This window comes from Hoplias malabaricus, chromosome 8 (assembly GCF_029633855.1).
Source record: "Hoplias malabaricus isolate fHopMal1 chromosome 8, fHopMal1.hap1, whole genome shotgun sequence".
Classification (NCBI taxonomy): Eukaryota; Metazoa; Chordata; class Actinopteri; order Characiformes; family Erythrinidae; genus Hoplias; species Hoplias malabaricus.
In genome coordinates this window covers 19385435-19405657 of record NC_089807.1, presented here as the reverse complement: position 1 = coordinate 19405657, position 20223 = coordinate 19385435, and the positions used below count along the sequence as shown (strand labels likewise).

The 20223-nt window shown below is 39.2% G+C and overlaps 1 protein-coding gene across 4 annotated transcripts in view; it reads left to right on the top strand.

Annotated features, from left to right (window-relative positions):
* gng2 (guanine nucleotide binding protein (G protein), gamma 2) overlaps nt 1-20223 on the top strand; it is a 30623-nt gene that overhangs the window by 7378 nt on the left and 3022 nt on the right. For 3 of the 4 annotated variants that reach the window (XM_066679788.1, XM_066679787.1, XM_066679786.1), the window contains exons 2-4: nt 4492-4568; nt 10410-10493; nt 10813-10927. In XM_066679788.1, coding sequence (XP_066535885.1) covers nt 10841-10927 — 87 coding nt within the window. In that variant the 5' untranslated portion in view covers nt 4492-4568; nt 10410-10493; nt 10813-10840. The remainder of the gene's footprint in view (nt 1-4491; nt 4569-10409; nt 10494-10812; nt 10928-20223) is intronic. The other variant, XM_066679789.1, reaches the window with a different exon arrangement.

Genomic DNA, 20223 nt, shown 5'->3' with positions numbered 1-20223 from the left:
CTGCAGAAATATCTTTGTTCAGATCAGTCTTAGAACTTGCTTTCATTTTCTACTTCTCATTATCTCAGTCGTCCTAAACATATTCAGTGATTTGGAGCTCTGATCCCTGGTGCATTCAGACCAGTTTTTAGAATATCAGCTCATTCTTTGTGTTATTTTTTTTTCCTCAATAATAGCTTCTTGCAAACCCCACAGACCTCCAGATCCATAGCATTGGCTTGTGTTCTCAGTACAGAGACACTACGTGGAGCTCTATCTTAGTGGAGCTCAATTTTCATGTGTTTCTCTTAAAATGAAAGTACAGTTCATCTGATTATGAGAGTGTTGATGTGGGTATGAAATCATACCCTGCTCTTCTATCGTTTCCTCTGTATCTAACGACTTTTTTATATATATATTAATTATGCTGAATAGAATAAAAAAAAATTAATGTAGTGAATTGTTGAATATACCATAATATTATATTATATATATATAATATATATAATTATTTTTCTATTTGAAAAATAATGCTGCTTCAGTGATCTTATCAAATTTGTTCTGGGATTTCTCTTTAAACATCTGGTGTGTTTGCAGAGAGGTAAAGGTTGATTATAACTTCACACTGTGAGCATGAAATGCCAAGAGGAACATGCTCTTTGTTCATGTACTTAAGAGAGGGAAACTTTCCAAATATTATCAGTATTCACACTCCTTGAGCTGCATTGTTAAGCATTTGTGTTAGCAGCGTAGTGTGTGTGTGTTGGTGTTTATTTCAGCTGCACATACTCTCCTGTAGAATGTGGAAAGTGCAGAGGCCTGAATGTTTGGAACTTCCCGGGAGTTCTGGCCATTCTTGGCAGAGTAGCCCGTTCAGGAGTAAACCATGTTTATACTCTCCCTGCAGCAACACACACACACACACACACACACTTGCTCCCTGGTTTCCCTGGAAACCAAGTGTTCTCTGGAACTGGTAGCATTAAAGCGTTCTCAACCCCTCATTCAGGTGAAAGGCCTGCAGTTTGTTTCATCAGGTTTTTTCTCCTAGCTGTGGCCTAGACGCATCATGCAAATGAAGAAATAAATACATTTAGTGATGATTATTATAATCATACATCAGATAATATGTAAAATATCCTATGCTAGTCCATTAGAGCTTCACATAGGGCCCACCCCACTCTCTTCCCACTGGCAACCACATAATTTCTATTGTTCAAATCCTCCAGCTACATCCTAAGGTCGCTGTGGCCGTTTATGATCAGATCATCAACCAGCTACCCTTAACATCTACGGTTACTCATTGAGCCCATGAGTACCCAAACCACCCACTGCATCACTAGCTCTTCACAGGAGTCATCAGGTAGGCACCTCCCCTCGTCAGTGTTTGATGAAGTGATGATGAAGTATCTGCACTATAACATACTGCACACATATGTCCTTGGGGATGCAGCACTCTGATGTTTGCAGTAGAATATTCATGAATTCATGCAAATAATAAATTACATAGTATTTTTTTGTAGATCAGATAAAAGAATCAGATTTAAGCCTAGATCAGGTTTGTAGCCAATGTTTGCCACCTTAGTGATGATTTTTAGCATTTATTTTTAAAGATACAGCAGCAATAATCTAAGTTACAAGCAGGAATTAATTGCTACAAAAGTCTAAAATCATGTTTCACCTTTTTATTGTTCGAACAATGAACACCACAGCAGGTCACGTGAGTTACTGAACTGGTTTTGCACTTAAAGATTATTTCATAGTAGGTTTCTTTACATTAGTGGCAGATAAGAGTGGATAACCTAAAACAATGTAACCAACAGGTTAGCAAGACTGGATACAAAAAAAAAAAAAATTGGAACTGAGCAATGCAGATGGTATTGTTATCAGTGTCTCAAGCTTTATTGTGGCCTTGGTTTAAAAGAGGGGACTTTTCAAGACTTCTCTGAGGAAGCTTTGAGTCATAGGGTTTTTAGGTGTGTCTTCATCATTGCCAGCTGTTAGCTGAATCCAGGTCACGGAGGGTTGTCTTTTTGAAGTGCTTTATAGACAAGGAATAAACATTGCACAGACTAGTTGGGTTTGTGTTTATGTGAAAGGGTCAAGCAGAACAACCTGAATTCATATCCCTGCAATCACTGCTAAACATTATACTGGAGCAAAGGTTGTTGTTAGAAAATATTCAAGTGTAGCTCAAGTGGCTTATTATATTTTTACTTCCAGGAATGAACTCTTAAAAATCAAGACAAGATCCACACTTGGACACACTGAATGAAGCTGCAGTGTAACAGTAAGGCAGTAGTTGTCACTGGACATGGTGTAGCTGGTGAATTTCCTCAGCCTACATTATGTCGATGACATTGTGAATGTTTTTGAGACTGAAGACAGGAGTGCAAGTAAGCAGTGGGAGACCCCTGGTGTGAAAGCAGAGCAGCTTAATTAAAAATCTCCTTCTTTCCCTCTCGCTGCCATATGAGGCACAGACAATGAATTATTAAACCTGCTTGTGTCTACTGGTGCCTGGCAAAGGAACACACAAAGACACACACATACAAGTTAACATACTTTTACATAAGTATTTCTATCATTGACTCTTTATCATTTTATTAAACCTTAGAGGCACCTCCTTATAGAAAAACACAGAAAAAAAGACACCAGCACACCATTATATCTAATGAATAAAGTATTGATGTTCTGTAACATCAGCTGAAGAGCTATATTTGATGGTGGATTTAGGAGGAAATCAGTCTAGGGTTCAGTTCCCCAGACAGTTCAGGCAGGAACACCAGCTATACCAGTCCTTAGGCTAGACCCCTAACACTGAATAACATATTATATATATATATATATATATATATATATATATATATATATATATATATATATATATATATATATATACAGTAATATAGAATATTTTAAAAACAAAACATGAAGTATTCAAACAATGGCTGCAATGACAAAACATCCTTGTAAAAAAATCAATAAAACAAAAAAACAATATTAGAAAAATATTTTTCTAATTGACTTTTAAAGATGGAAAGATATTTATATTTGATTGATCTACATTTACAGTTCTGTTTATATTTTACTCCAAAATGTTTAGTTTACTCTGGGCTACAGTGCTAAAATATCTGCATATTGTTCAGTAGCATGTAGTCCCATTTTCTACATGTTAAACATGTTAATCTATTTGCATTGAATCTATTTACCATAACAATTGTTTCAGTACTCGCTTTCCATTCTCCAACTCAGCAGAGCAGCAGTGCTGTGTCTGATCCAATCATACCAGTGCAATTCAGTGTTACTACAGTATAGAGAATGATCCACCACTGAATAATAACTGCTCTCAGGGTTCTGTAGTGGTCCTGAGCAAGCACCAAGTGAAATGGGGCTAAAATGTATGCAAAAACTGCAATTGTAGAACTACAAAGTGCTCCTCTATGCCCCTATTATTGCATGCTTAGGTAGGACCTTGCTGCCTTTCCAATGAACAGCACTAAGAGTGATTTCATGCTTCACTTGATGGGCTTTACATTTTTTCATGCAATCAGGTTTATGCTCTGGTTGTCAAATATTGCAGTGATCTCTGCCTTAACTGCTATTAAGCCACCCACTGTTTCCAAACATAAATATATAGATAAAAGTGTTCATTTACACATATTGGGGCAGTTTGAGCAATGATCCAGTTAACCAACAAATCCGCAAGTGTGTGTTCCTGGCTGTTGAGAAGAGCACACTAGTGCAGGCATCTACAGAGCTGCAGTGTGAGCTTCAATGAGCAAAAAATGTGTGAAATTGGTTGATAGGATCAAGCCTTTGGGGAGCAATGCACTCACACAAAGACCATGGTGATGAGGGAAGAGGTGGACCGTCTAACAGCTGAGCCACTGTCCGCAGGCTCTCTAGCTGCCCTGTACCCTCTGCTGACTATTCACCGAGTGTTATTCCACAACCATAAGGCTTTTGGTTCTGTGCAGATAGGATTCAAATGCTTTCATAAGCAGCAAGCAGCACATATTCTGAAATATTCACTAACTTCCAGTGGACAACTGGCAATTACATGTTCACACGTAGTGAGTGATGTCAGAAGATCTAGGCTGAGGCTATAAAGATGTAGAGATGATTCAGGTTCTCTGGCTCTCTGGTTTTCAGGGACACTTATGTCTAAATGGATTGGTTGCAGTTGGTATTGACACAGGGGGGATGTGGGGAGATGAAATGTTGCTGGAACATTCTCTGTGGAAGTGATTCATGACGCTGGAATTCCCTGCCGCTACAGAGCAGTTCTGCCAAAGTAATTGGCCTGTTTATCAGAGAGAGAAGAGGGAGGTCAATGCTGAATTACACTTTCAGTTCTCTGTTTTGTTCCTTTCAAAATATGAAATCAGGTTGAAGAACTCTGACACTAAAGCTGATTTAAGTTCAGAATTCCTCTTAGAGATTTTCAGTGCATTGTGTTGTTAATTACCAAGATGCTGAACATTTTTTCCCTTATTTTTTCATTTCCAGAGACAGAAGAAAAAACCCTACTCACAGAGAAGGCACCAGAAGTGAACAACTGAAGAACAAAGGTTTCAACAGTAAAGGTCAGATTGCAGGAATGGGGAAGAGAAAACAGTCCAAATCTGAGTAAGATGGGGAAAGAGGAAGAGGGGGATCTGTCCGCATACACAAAATTGTAGGAACTGGGAGCTGCCTCTCCAGTGTGGTGGCAATCCAAATCCTGCAGAACTCTGTGATCAAAGATAATCAACCTCTTCAGCTAGCCTTTTTTGACAGGATTAGATGTCTTAAATCTGTGTTAAAGTTGTGCTCTGCAATTAGGCAGATGTCTAGAAGGAATGATGATAGTCTATGTCTTGTTAACCTTGTAACCTGAAACGGGTCACTCTGCCCTAAATTGCTTATAGAAACATCATAGAGCTATAGTAACTGGGTGTACACTAGCTTTGAAGTTAAAGTAATTCAACTGACCAAATTAAGGCAAATGCCCCCAATACAGGAGATGATCCAAACATGCAAAAACAGGTAAGAATAAAGATGCTTTAGCTACATGAAATGCCTGTTCTTGAGCAGTACAGGCTACTAATGTCACCATTTGGAACATTTGTGTCAATATCAGCAGATGAATGTGGGGAAAATTTGTGTGATGTGGATTTTGTAATAGAATGGAAGCAAATGGAATGGGGAGCAGCTTTAATAATAATGTGGTTAGCTTCATTTATTTAGTTTTAACAAAAGATTCAAGCAATTGCAATTGAAAAGACTATTTGTCTTCGGTTTGCCCCTTGTCTGTTTAGAAAAACTTAAATGTGGAAAGGTGAACTTCCCTTTAATAAAGTTATGTGAGTTTAAAAGTAAGATGGCCAGAGCACTTTTTCAGTCATATGGCTTGCAGTTTTTTTGCATTCAAAAGAGGTAAAAAGGGTTTGTGTGGGTTTTCTCCAGAGTCTTGGTGCCCAAAGGATTGTTTGTAGGCCTTAATTCCTTCCTGCTAACCAGTAGGTGGCAGAGCTGTGTAAAGAGCAGGCATATGGCCCCATTCCAGGAGTCCAGATTAAACCAACTCATCAACAGCCCTCTCACAAACTCGACTCTCGTATATAATTCGGTTATAATATAAGGAATTTTTAAATCAACAAGGTGTCATAAATGCCTTAAAATTGGTGTAGGTTTAATGGTTGTTGTATGGCTACACAATATATTGTATTGGTATTGTCCCATAATACTAATGCCACAAGAGCAATATGCAAATGAGCAAATGTTTCTTCCAAATCCTATGAGTGTCTTGAAAAAGCACAACTCTAGAGAAGAGATTCTGTGAATCAATACATTTGGTTAAAATAGTACAGTACAAACATAAAGCATTCACATTATTCATTCACTGTCTGTAACCCCTTATCCAGTTCAGGGTCGCGGTGGGTCCAGAGCCTACCTTGAATCATTGGGAACAAGGCAGGAATACACCCTGGAGGGGTCGCCAGTCCTTAAGGGCAACACACACACATTCACTCACACTCACACCTATGGACACTTTTTTAGTCACCAATCCACCTACCAATGTGTGTTTTTGGACTGCGGGGGGAAACCGGGGCACCCGGAGGAAACCCACGCAGACGCAGGGAGAACACACCACACTCCTCACAGACAATACCCAGAGGAAACCCACGCAGACACAGACAGTCACCCGGAGGAAACCCACATGGACACAGGGAGAACACACCACACACCTTACAGACAGTCACCCGGAGCAGGAATCAAACCCACATCCTCCAGGCCCCTGGAGCTGTGTGACTATGACACTAGCTGCTGCACCACCGTGCAGAACCTTTCACATTATTAATTAACCAATTAATATTTTTGTCTTTGCAGTATTTGCCAATTTCAGCTACTTGCTATGTCTATCACAGTGCTACAAGCTGAGAGGATGAAGGGGGGCACATGCTTCCCCAGAGACATGTGAAGCCAAACACCTTTTATTTTTGAACAGCAGCTAACAAAACATCTCCAGACAGCTGAAAAAACTTGCAGGAGAACACTAAATTCTATGTCAGCAACCAGATATCTGTGCTGACTAACTCAATCTATTATATTGCCAGCACTTGGGACAGCTGAAAACTCAATGCATTTTCCGTTTTTGACATGTAAAATCAAAAGTTTATGTTAACAATGTGTGAATATTACATAACCAGAAGACCATCACAAACGGTCCTCAATTACATGATGTAAAGTCTCTTTACATCAAGTCAGTTTAAAGTCAGTTTCGTTTTTTTTTGTTAATCCTGTAAATTTGCCATTTTGGAGATACACAGTTTTGTTTAGGACAGTGATGGTGTATTATGCTCCGGTTTCCTCCCACAGTCCAATAACACACGTTGGTAGGTGGTTTGGCGACACTAAAGTGCCCGTAGGTGTGAGTGAGTGTGTGTGTGTGTGTGTGTGTGTGTGTGTTTGTGTGTGTGTGTGTGTGTGTGTGTGTGTGTGTCTGTGTTGCCCTGTGAAGGACTAGCGCCCCCTCCAGGGTGTATTCCCGCCTTGCGCCCAATGATTTCAGGTAGGCTCTGGATCCACCGCGCCCCTGAATTGGATAAGTGGATACAGATAATGAATGAATGGTGTATTATGAGCCATGTTACAATATGTAGGAATATAACAGCAGTACTAGTACTTTGGTCATTTTTTCAATTTGACTTGGACCCACACAGAACTTAGACCTGAACATTGTCTGTATACACCTACCGTACGTATTGGAAATAATAATTTACCCAGTTTCTGAGTTCTAAATTTTGACTTCCTGTACTTCACACCTTATATCCTTATATATCAGAGCATTCACAGAGTCTGGCATAGCACTTTAGTCTTGAAGAGCCCAGTTCACTGTTCCTATTCCTGTAACTCACACCATGGTTTTCTCTCTCTCTCTCTCTCTCTCTCTCTCTCTCTCTCTCTCTCTCTCTCTCTCTCTCTCTCTCCGTGAAACCCTATAAGGTAAAGCTGAGGGCTGTGAGGCCTGAGAGCAAACAGGAACTGTGTGCTGATGTTTTGAACCTTTGAAACCCGCCTTGGTCCTGATTTACAGAGGCTTGGTTATGTGAGTGTGCAGTTGGATCTCTGCTCTTTAAATGAGAGTTGCTAATGCTCAGCCCGGGTCTGGACACATTGTTGATTTCAGAGTGGAACATTTCACCTCGGCTGGATGTTTCGCTGTCTCAGTTGCCTAGCAACTGATGTCCATTGCAAAAAGAAGGTTTACTGGTTTCAGTGTCCCTTTTTATGAAATATAAAAATGTAATGAAGATATAGTAATGAAACTAGAAATGAAAATATAGTAACATTTGCTGTATCGGTTAATTTGGAATTATTAGCAGATGTTAAAGTTTATAAAGACTTTCCTTTGTTCAGTGACAAACATTTAGGAGGATGTGCAATATATTTCTCAGCTTTACTGAACACACAGTACTGAACATCTAATGGCAGCTTTTAATGAATGTACATTCTGCATCTATCATTATCTATCTATCATATATATATATATATATATATAGCAAAAGTCATGAATATTAAATACGAAGAATAAATGTCATATTTTTGCAAGGAAAGACTATAGTAATAAATTTGTAGTAAAAAATGTCTTTGAGCTGTACAATGCTGTATATCTGCCATATCGTCCCCCTTTTTTCACTGAGGTCAGTGGAGGTCAGTTCAGTCTGAGCTATTGTGCTGAGCAGCTTAAAACTCCTCTAATGCTAAATTTCCAGTGACATGCTTCCTCCATTTAATGATGTTGTGTTTCCTTATCACAACCATAACACAGTTATTTCTTGATTAGAAAGTGACACAGTTATTCCACAGCACTAATGCAATAAAGGCAGGAAATGTGATTGGAGATAATGTGGTAAGAATGGAAACATTATCTGTAAGAATTTTGACATCACAAGACTTCATTAGCCAGCTTCTATGAGTCAGGATCTTAAGGGGTAATACAATTCACTGAACTTTTGTTCAATTTTTTTCATTTCCTCAGTTGTTGGGCAGTTGTTTGTCTGCTAATGGACTTATCCTTTCAATTTAAGTGGGAAAATATATATTGAGTAGTTTAATAATCGCAAATAACCATATCTCTCATTTTGAGTTGGACCTTTGCTCCAGAGGAAAATGACTTATTCCTAGATGTTTCTTTTTTTTTTTACTTGTTTTTTTTTTTTCATGAAAAAATATTTTGCAAGTTTCAAGAAATATTACTTCATAAAAGCAACATTATCTACCAGTGCAATAAGATGCTTTCATTACGCAAATGTGCATGAAATAATTAGTAAACAATGTAATAAAATGTTAATCAATATGATTTAGTGCTGGCAAAATTACACAGGAAATCAAACTGAAAGGGAAAATACTACTGTACAGAAAGGAACGGTACAAAGGACTCGGTCTGGTATGCTAGGCTGTCTCTCTCTGTCTTCCTCTCTCTCTCTCTCTCTCTCTCTCTCTCTCTGAGCTGGGCTCTTTAATAGGAATGAGGTCACTGTAACAGATGACGCTTTAGCGCCCCCTGCTGTTGTATCTCGTTATTGGGCCTTTGTGGTTAACCTTTCTGCTGGTGGAACCCACTGAGTTTAAACACTTTAATACACCACACACCCTCTGCGCTCACAGTCAGGACAGGTGTGTCACAGCTTGCTACCCGTATTCATGTGGTACGACAGGCTTCAATGCGCGAGCGCGCGCGCACACACACACACACACACACATATTTGGACGCAGCATGGCGTTAGTGTCCATGTGGCAGCATTGCACAACAATGAGTTTCATACTCACAGGCAAACACACACACACATACATCAGTAACACTCTGGAGTCCTGCAGGGATCAATCTGTGACACTAACCCATCATACATTTGGTCCAGTGGTCTGTGCGTTTCCTGGGGCATGGTCCATTAATGGCTCATAATCTTTACTATGAGTTTTTGTTTTATTTTAGACTTAAATGAGAGATACACACTTAATATGAGAGATACACACTTGCTTCAAAACACCAGAGTTAAAAATGAATCCAGCACATGTTTCTAACATGTCTCTAACATGTTAATTGTTATTTTCTTAACAAACGTTAAGTTTGATATTAAATGCTCATCTGTAGAGAGACTGGGTCATTCACAGAATCACACAAATGTTTTAGCTTAGATTTGAGGTAATATTTTTGTCTAGCAATTTCTATTTCAGGGGCGGCATGGTGGCGCAGCAGGTAATGTCACAGTCACACAGCTCCAGGGCCCTGGAGGTAGTGGGTTTGATTCCCACTCCGGGTGACTGTCTGTGAGGAATTTGGTGTGTTCTCCCTGTGTCTGAGTGGGTTTCCTCCAGGTGACTGTCTGTGAGGAGTGTGGTGTGTTCTCCCTGTGTCCGCGTGGGTTTCCTCGGGGTGACTGTCTGTGAGGAGTTTTATGTGTTCTCCCTGTGTCTGCGTGGGTTTCCTCTGGGTGCTCCGGTTTCCTCCCGCGGTCAAAAAAAAAAATAAAACACATGTTGGTAGGTGGATTGGCGACTCAAAAGTGTCCGTAGGTGTGAGTGAATGTGTGAGTGTGTGTGTGTTGCCCTGTGAAGGACTGGGGCCCCCTCCAGGGTGTGTTCCTGCCTTGCGCCCAATGATTCCAGCGACCCTGAACTGGATAAGGGTTACAGATAATGAATTAATGAATTTTTTTTTTTTAAATCAGTTAATCGTGTGAGATGTTGTAAGGTCAATTTATAACTGTTATTATCACCATAAATACAAAATGCAACATTTCTGTACATTGTTTCACTTGAGATTGAAGCACAATTCCCCTTTAAAAAATGGTAAAAAAAAAACCTTTGTATTTCACAGACATGCCGTTTAGCTTGATGAGCCTTTGTGGATGATTACTAAAGATTTCATTTTCTCTCTTTAGGCAGGGGTCTCACAAGAGTGACAAAGGATTGGCCTTGAGTTGACAGAATCAAGTGATCTGAAATCATCTGGAGTGAAATTTAAGGTATAATGTCCAAGCAGATATAAACATTTAAAAATTCTTATTTTACATAATAATATTTAGTAGTCATCATATCTTGGTAGCGTTGTCCATGAATTATTTGTTTAGACACATTTCTTTCCTCATGGTGTTGCTTGGCAGTACATGGGGCAGTTAGAAAGAGTGATGCAAAGCATGTGAGTTTGGTGCATGTGTGATGGAGAGGAAAATGTTGTAAACACTAACACCCTCAATGCTTTCATTGAGGGAAATGTGCTCCATACTCCACAGTTCCCAGAGTGTCTCACAACATCTGTTAATACAGGTCTGTGTCTCTGTGCAGTGTCCAGGTGACCAAGTCTAGGAGCCTCATGGCCAGCAACAACACCGCCAGCATTGCCCAGGCCCGCAAACTTGTGGAGCAGCTCAAAATGGAGGCCAACATTGACCGGATAAAAGTGAGAAAAGCTAAGCTTATATAAAACAGCTAATGTACAAATCAAATTTCTACTCTTGCCCTTGTCCTTATACATTTTAGAGTCTAAAATGTATTTTTATAGTTTTCCAACGGAGGTTAATGTAGCTATGTCAATGCTGAATCCCACATTTTTCTGATGTTTGTTAAGTAATTTATTTTAGATAAATTTGCTAATGTGTTTACGGACATTGTTTGACAGTGATTTAGACTAAATCGAGACTTAGAGAGGGCTGCTTATAGTGTTAATAGCTATGCAACAGATGTTCTGTCCATTTCTTTTGGATTTTTGCCCAGTTTTCTTCAGACTTTTGCTCACCTTCCTCCTATTAGCTAGGTCCTACCTACCACAAAAAATTTATCCAGTTTAGGGAAGGTGAAGGCTAGCATGAACTCCCTCCTTTATATATATATATATATATATATATATATATATATATATATATATATATATATATATATATATATATATATATATATATAAAATTATTATTAGGGGTCCAAGCACTGCAAGTGCTGGAGCCCTATTGTTTTTGTTCCGTTTTTTCCGCTTTTTTTTTTTTTTTTTTTTTTTCTTCTTCTTTTTCTCCGATGAAACGCGATGGGCAGCCCAAACCGTAGGTCCTACAGACTTGTCGTTTGGTCAACTGGTAGTAAACCCTCCCGCTACTCAGGCGCAAAAAATCAGCCCGATCAGCCTGATGGTGGCGCTATAGCGACGCAGAACGCGTCGCTCCCTATATCTCCTACCCTGTGTGGCGTAGAAACGAAATTCTTTTTTTCCCAGATTCCTCAGGTCAGACCCTACAAAAAAGCCTCAAGAACCCATAAGCTCCGCCTACTTAGATTTTGAGCTAATTTGCATAATATGCAAAATCGCACACATTTTTGAGCGCGAACTAGTCTCTGGAAATGTACCCAATATGGACATATGTGGTATCAGCAGAATCCTAAGAACCTGAACTTTAATAATTATCCAAAAAAAGTTGGAATTTCATCACTGCTTGGCTTCCAGACTCCGCCCAAATACAGGGGTAGAGCTCGCGTTCCAAAAATCAGACAAATACAGCTATAACTCGCAAACGCTTTCTCCAAATGTTACAATACTTCACATGCTTGATCCCTATAAGGGCCAGAAGACATGAGTACTTGGTTGTGCAACTGCAAGCCTAGGGGGCGCTATAACAACAAAAAATTTGTTACGCTTCACAGGATTGTCCCATTGACCTGCCGCTTGGTATGCATGTAGTGTGTGATGAGCTGACTCAGATTATATGACGATGATGTCATATTCGAAAAAACATGTCCACCATCGGCCAATCAAATTTCAGCAGCTGTTTCATGACCTTAACAAGGTCCTATCATCATGACACTTGCACGGTATGTCCATGGCCCCACTTCCTGAGCACATAAAAAGTTTCATAACCATAGCCACTAGGGGGCGCAATTCAAATTGTCAACATGCAAATATGGAATATCTCAGCGAAATATAAACATATTGACAAGCAGTTTGCTTTATTTCATACTCTGCAAATTGCCTTACAACTTTGCAATTACAACTATTGTCAAAAAATGCATACTTTATCCACAATAGTCAGGTATGTGAAAATGGAGCTTTTCGCACTCCTCCCTGGAAATTTGTCTTATCAATAAACAACTGGTATTTTTGAAGTCTGTATAGACTGTAGGTAAATAATTATCAAAAAAATCTAGAACTTTTGACACGCTGTTGTGGCAGTTATTTAACAAATATGCATGGGTGGGGCTCGATGCACTCTTTGAGCTATAACTACAACAAACTTCACCCAAATCAAACACAACTTAGTACACATATGTACGTCATTACTCTGAAGTAGTGTGCCAAATGTGACAACATTGCACAGAAAGGGGGCGCTACAATTAGACAGCAACTGGTTGCACAGGTTATTAATTCATTACACCGCCACCTAGAGATGCAGTACCAGCAAGATGAGATAGATATATTCTGAACATCATGGGAAAGGACCTTGTGCATTTTCATAACATATGCCTAAAGCATTTTTGAGTTACAGCTGTTTTTTATGTGATGTTTCAACGGCAAGCTGCACATCTCTATTTAAGCAGAGGCTGAAATCACACAGTAATGAAAGTTCCACATTTTTTTGATAATTACTAAAGTTCAGGTTCTTACGATTCTCATGATACCACATACGTCTATATTGGGTTTTGATCCAAGGACTAGTTCTTGATCAAATATATGTCTCCTCCCACTCATGTGCCTGGAGTCTTCTATTTTTTGCTGAATCCCCCCTCAGCCCCTCCCTCTCCTTCTCACACACAGACTGTCACCTCTCCCCCTCCCCTCCCCCCTGCCAGTCAGAGAGGGCCAGAGGACACAGACAATTAAAAGCATATCTAACTATCTATAGTTTTCAGCTCCACTGACCAAAGGAGCACTCTGTAGATCTAACATTACAGAGAGGGGTGCACCTCTTGCTCTGCATACTTTCATTGCTCATTTTCACATGTTCTTCAATGGTCAGCTCTGCCTTTTTTATCTACAATGTGGACTAACAGAGAATGTGTGTGTAACCGTGTGGACAGTGAGTGGACACAGGCTTTAAAATTATCCAGCAACACTGTTCTGTCTGATCCGCTCATAAGAGCACAATACACACTGACATAGCACCACAATGTCAATATCACTACAGTGCTGAGAATGCATGAGCAACTGTCTCTGAATTTATGTCTATATGTTTGATCAAAATATATGTATCTCAGTGTGGACAGTGAGTTGACACAGGTGTTAAAATCTCTAGCAGCACTGCTGTGTCTTATCCACTCATAAGAGTGCTACACCTACTGCCATATCACCACAATGTCAGTGTCACTGCAGTGCTGCGAATTATCCACTACCCAAATTATATATGCTTTGTGGAGGTCCTGAACATTGGGTCAGAATCCAGGGTGAATTTCCAGATTCAGTTTTGTGCTCTGTGCTTTCTCTGTAACCCAAGCTCCACGCTCACCTGTCTTCAGACCAGAAATTCACCCACTCATCTACTACCCCTTCTTCTTACAATCCAGAGCACCAAGGATCACATTTAAAACCACTACAAAATCTATCTTAAAGTGTGGCTCCTGTATCAGGAAATGCTATATGCTATGCTCTTGCTCTGCAAAGACTGCTCGCTTTCACCCTGGTCTTCAATGGTCTGGACACCCATACCTCCATACAGCAGGTATGACTCAGGTGTTGGCATTTTAAATCCCTCAGCAACACTGCTGGACAGAGAATAGTCCACAACCAAACACATCCAGCAGACAGTGTCTTCTGTCCACTGATGGCTGACTCCAGTACAAGCAACTCCACATCATATCTGCTGTTTTTGGGTCCTGAACATTAGGGTGAGAAACCAGGGTGCAACTCAAGAGTGACTTCTGTGCTCTATGCTGTCTCTGTCATCCGCTACTACTCAATCTCATGCTACACCTCCAAAGAAATGCCAGGACAGCATGGAACACCTTACAAACACTACACACACTGCCCCAAAAGCCCCTACTATCTCAGGACAGCTCATATGCCTAGAACACCTTACAAACACTACACAAACTTCCCCAAAAGCCCTTACTATCTCAGGACAGCTCATATGCATAGAAGTCCTTACAAGCACTACACAAACGTCCCCAAAAGCCCCTACTATCTCAGGACAGCTAATATGCTAGCGCATTGTTCTTCTACCAGCGAATACAAGCTTGGACCCCGAGAATTGTCGCTTGTGGCTATATTTATTATTAGGCTTCCGAGCACAAAGTGCAAAGGAAGCCTATTGTTTTTGTTCTGATTTTTATTATTATTCTTCCTAATAAAATTCTGCCTTAAAACGGATCGCACAGCCCAAACCGTAAGGCCTACAGACTTCATATTTGGTCAAAAATTAGTAAACCCTCCCGCTACTCAGGCGCAACATATCAGCTTGATCGGCCTCAAGGGGGCGCTACAGCGAAAGAAAACGCTTTCATTAAAGGATTTTCCACGCCGTGTGGCGTAGAGACGAAATTTTTGTTTCTACATGATCCTTGGGTCCCGATGAATCAAAAAGGTCGATAGAACCACTAAGCTCCGCCTACTTAGATTTTTTGCTAATTAGCATAATTCGCAAAATCTATTTTCGTGAACTAGTCCCTGGATTTTTGTCTGATCCCCATGACCTTGGTGTCAAAACGTTCACAGCAGTGAGCTGGTCAATAATTATCAAAAACATCCAGACATTTCGAAACAAGATGGCCGACATATGCAAATGAATGTGTACCGTGAATTGCAAATTTTACTCAAACATCTGTAACTCCTTCATGCTTAACTCAAATCTGATGACCTTTCACACATTGTTTGTAGACATGATTCTGAGGTAGCATGCATTTGCTGTTGCATGAAATATTATAGGGGGCGCTGTTATAGCTAACAATGTCTTTTGGCTAATATCTCAGGATCTACAAGGCCAATTAAGTTGACATTTGGCATGCTGGTTCTGTCAGCAAGCCTACATATGGGAAATTAAGGACGACTCAATACAGGCACGTTAAACGATGTCAACAGCCAATCAAATTTCAGTTTTATTTCATCATTTTTTTGACAGGCTTAACAATGCCCAATCATCATGGCATTTGCATGGTATGTTCATGGACACACTTTGTATTTGCAGAAAATATTTCGTGTTGATAGCCACAAGGGGGCGCAACTTATTTTTTAAACATGAAATATGGAATATCTCAGTGAAAATTTAACCTATCGACATGTTAATAGTTTCATAATATACTGTACATAGTGTCTAACAATATTGCAATTGCAACTATTTAAAAATATTTTTATAGATTTTCTTCAATTGTCAGGTATGTGATTATGGAATTTATCGTACTAGTCCGTGAGTTTTGCTCCTATCAACACACAATTGGTCTCATTGCAAAGTGTATTGTCTGTAGGTAAATAATTATTAAAAAAATGTTTAGATTTGGACACGCTGTTGCTGCAATACGTCAACAAACACAAGTGGGTGGAGCCCGATGCACTCTTTTAGCTATAACTCATTCAAACTTCACCCAAATCAAACCAAAATTGGTACACATGTGCAAGGTATTATTCTGAAGAAGTGTATCAATTATGATCAAAATGCACATACAGGGGGCACTACAATTGGAAAAAATGCTTAAAAACAAGTTTTTAATTTGTTATAGCGCCACCTATGGATGCAGTACCAACAAAATGTATTGATCTGTTCTGAAGCACATATGAAAGAAGCATGTGTTTTTTCATAACATTTGGCAAAAGCATTTTTGACTTACACCTGTTTATGTGTCATGTTTAGAATGCAAGTTACACACCAGTGCTAAGAAGAGCCTGGATGCCACACAGTAATGAAATTTCAACTTTTTTTTAATAATTATTAAAGTTCAGGTTCTTGTGATTCTGCTGATACCACATATGTCCATATTAAGTCATTAAGCACAGACTAGTACGCGGTCAAACATATGTGAATTATTCTCAGCAATGTATTCAAAGGCATTATTGAAGAGTCCCCCTTCCCCCCTTCTCCTTCTGACATGCTCTCTGCCTCTTATCTCTCTCTCTCTCTCTCTCTCTCTCTCTCAGATTCAAATAGCTTTACTAAGAGACAACAGTAGTAAATAATAAAAATAATAATTAAATAATATATTTTTCCAACATTTACAAATTGATATAACATATATATATATATATATATATATATATATATATATATATATATATATATATATATATACACACAAGCTGTATATGTGTACCTGTATAGCATATACATACATACTTATTGGGCATATGTTGTAAGTAGTGATGCATGGGTTATACTGAAGTCGGTGCTACCCACTGTCTCTCAGGCAGTGACAGACTGATACACACTGTGCCGTGAAGAGGGCTGAGAGCCCATCATCCAAGGATTATCTTGTCTTATCTTATTATTAACAAAATGTAATGATTTCTTTTGGAGCACATATGAAAGAAGCCTGTGACGTTTCATAACATTTGACAAAATCATTTTTGAGTTACAGCTGTTCATGTATGATATTTTTAAGGCAAGTCACAGAACTCTTTTAGTAGCATCTGGATGCCATGCAGTAATGGAATTCCACATTTTTGTTAATAATCCTTAAGGTTCAGGTTCATGTGATTCTGCTGATACCAAATATGTGCATATCAGGTCATAATTCAGATTGTAGTTCATGTTCAAATATATGTGGGTAAAGCTCCAACAGCACTGCTTGGTTTGATCCACAAGGTCTAGTACAACACACCACCACTAGATGGCAGTGTTGCACTGTGAATAATCCACCACCCATCTCATAATGCTTAGCAATGGTGCTTGAGGTTCACAGACAGATCAAAATCAGAAATTTTGGATCTCTTAAGCCAGCAGAGAGTATGCAATGTTGTGTATGATCTCAAAGTGGCAAAAGTAAGCAAATGTATTGCCTACAAAGCGAGGAAGCCGTAAATCGCCGCTTGCGGCTATATTTCTTTTTCTTTTTCTGCCATAAAGCGAATCGCACAGCCCAAACCGTAAGGCCTAGAGACTTGAGACTTGGTCAATAGGTAGTAGTCGGTCTCGCTACTCAGGCGCAAAATATCAGCCCAATTGGCCTCAAGGTGGCGCTACAGCGAAGGAAAACGCTTTCATTAAAAGATTTTCCACCCCGTGTGGTGTAGAGACGAAATCTTTTTTTTCCCTGATTCCTTGGGTCCTGCCGAATCAAAAAGGTACATACAACCACTAAGCTCCGCCTACTTAGTTTTTTTGCTATTTTGCATAATTTGCAAAACCTACTTTTGTGTACTCCTCCGTGGATTTTTGTCCAATTTTTTTGAGCTTGGTGTCAAAATGTTCGCAGGAGTCTGTAGCTTAATAATTATCAATAAAAATGTGAAATTTCGATTCAAGATGGCCGCCATATGCAAATGAACCTTTTCGGCCTATTTTATGTTTTACTTAAAAATCTATAACAAATTCATGCTTTTCTCAAATGTGTTTACATTTCATATTCCACTTTCAGACATGATTCTGAGGTAGCATGTCAAAGGAGAAGCCAATATTCATATAGGGGGCGCTGTAAATGCTTCAAGTTTATAACTCAGCATCCGTAAGGTGGATTGGACCGCCGCTTGGCACGCTGCTTCTATGGGCAAGGCTGTAGAGGGAAAATTAAGGACAACTCGATTCGGGCTAAATTGTGATCGTCATCGACCAATCAGCTGTCAGCAGCTGTTGGACAACCTTAACAAGGTCCAATCATCATGGGATTTGACTGGTATGTCCCTGGGAGGCCTCCCTAAGAGCAGAAAAATTGTCATAACGATAGCCACTAGGGGGCGCTATATCAAGAAAATATTATATATCTCTGTGAAAATTAAGCATATTGACACACAGTTTGCTTCATTTTATACTCTGCAGAGGGCCTAACAACGTTGTCATTGCAAATGTTGTCAAAAAATGCTTCGTTTTTTCTCAATTTTAAATTGTTCAAAATTGAAGCTTTTCGAACTAGTCCGTGGAATTTTGCGATATTCCCAAACAGTTGACCTTGTTGGAATCTGCAGAGTCTGTAGGTAAATAATTATGAAAAAAAGTTCAACATTTGGACAAACTTTTGTTGTAATAAAACAATTAATTGAAGCGTGTGGAGCTTTAAACATTCTTTTAGCTATAACTCAAACAAATTAAGTCTAATCAAGACCAACCATGACAGACGTATGTATGGTCCTACCCTGAAGAAGTATGTACAATATGATTAAAATTTACCAAAAGGGGGCGCTACAATTGGACAAAAACTGATTTAATTGGCTTTTTTATGTTATAGCACCATCTAGGAATGCAGTGGCACACCAACTTAATTATGACATCTGCTCCTCAGTCTGATCAAGCATGTGAAGTTTTAAAATTTTTTGGGAAAGCGTTTTTGAGATATAGGTGTATATTAGTGTACAAATATAGCATATATTTGACTTGTGGAATACATGCTAGATCTCTCTTATTGTGAGGGGCCTGTAAGCTACATAGTAATAAAAGTGCAACCATTTTTTCATTCATTCATTCATTCATTATCTGTAACCACTTATCCAGTTCAGGGTCGCAGTGGGTCCAGAGCCTACCTGGAATCATTGGGCGCAAGGCAACAATTATTTGATCAGTATTAAAGTTCGGATCCTTAGGATTCAGCTAATACCACATATGTCCATGTTAGGTAAATATCCACATAGGATTACACGCTCAAATGTTTCTATATGTGCATTCATGGCAGAGCTAAATATATGTGAAAGTAGTTATTTCTCACCAGCAGATGGCAGTCTAAAACTATACATTGTGCTGTTGAACTACAGTGGCTCTGAGACATTATGCAAAATGCAATGTGGAGCAAAGACCATAAGGCCCAGAAACACCTCCCTTGGCAGCAACATCCAGCAGGTGTGAAATGACTCAGCCAAGGAAAATGACACTCTTTGGCCAGATGGTGGCGCTATAGCAAAGGGAAAAGCATTGAGGTCTATATCTCCTACACCATAAGGCCTATAGATGAAATCTTTTTTTTTCCCTTATTCCTTGGCTTTAGACAAACTAATTTGCTATTGGATCATTTAGCTCAGCCCACTTAGATTTTGAGCTAATTTGCATAATTTGCAAAATATACTTTTTTCAATAAGTCTTTGAATTTTTGACCAATTCCCTTGAGCTTGGTGCCAAAACGTTCACATGAGTCTGACCCTAGGTAATTATAGAACGAATGTTGACATTTTGATTCAAGTTGGCCGCCATATGCAAATGAACCTCTTCAGCTTATCACAGGTTTTACTTGAACATCTCTAACTCCTTCATACTTTACTCAAATGGGTTCAAATTTCAGATTCTACTTATAGAAATGCTTTTAAAGGTAGCATGTCAGCGATGTAGGCCTATTGCTTCCAAACAGGCCTGTTAAGTGAGAACCCCGTTAATTGCCGCTTGCGGCTATATTTATTATTATTATTTTTATTTTTTTTTTATTTTTTTGACTGCCGCTAAGGCATTCAACCATCCAGTGCACTTAAAGGAGAACACAAATAGCCAATTAAGAAACCTGCATTCGGTGGCACAATGGAAGTGATTATGACTTAAGAGAGGGTTAAGTAGAGAGACAAAGACCCATTTGGATCTCTTGGACTAGCAATGGCTTCAGCTTCTCGCACTCCTTCTTTTTTTTTTTTTTAAGGTTATTCAAAATAACACACAATTAACA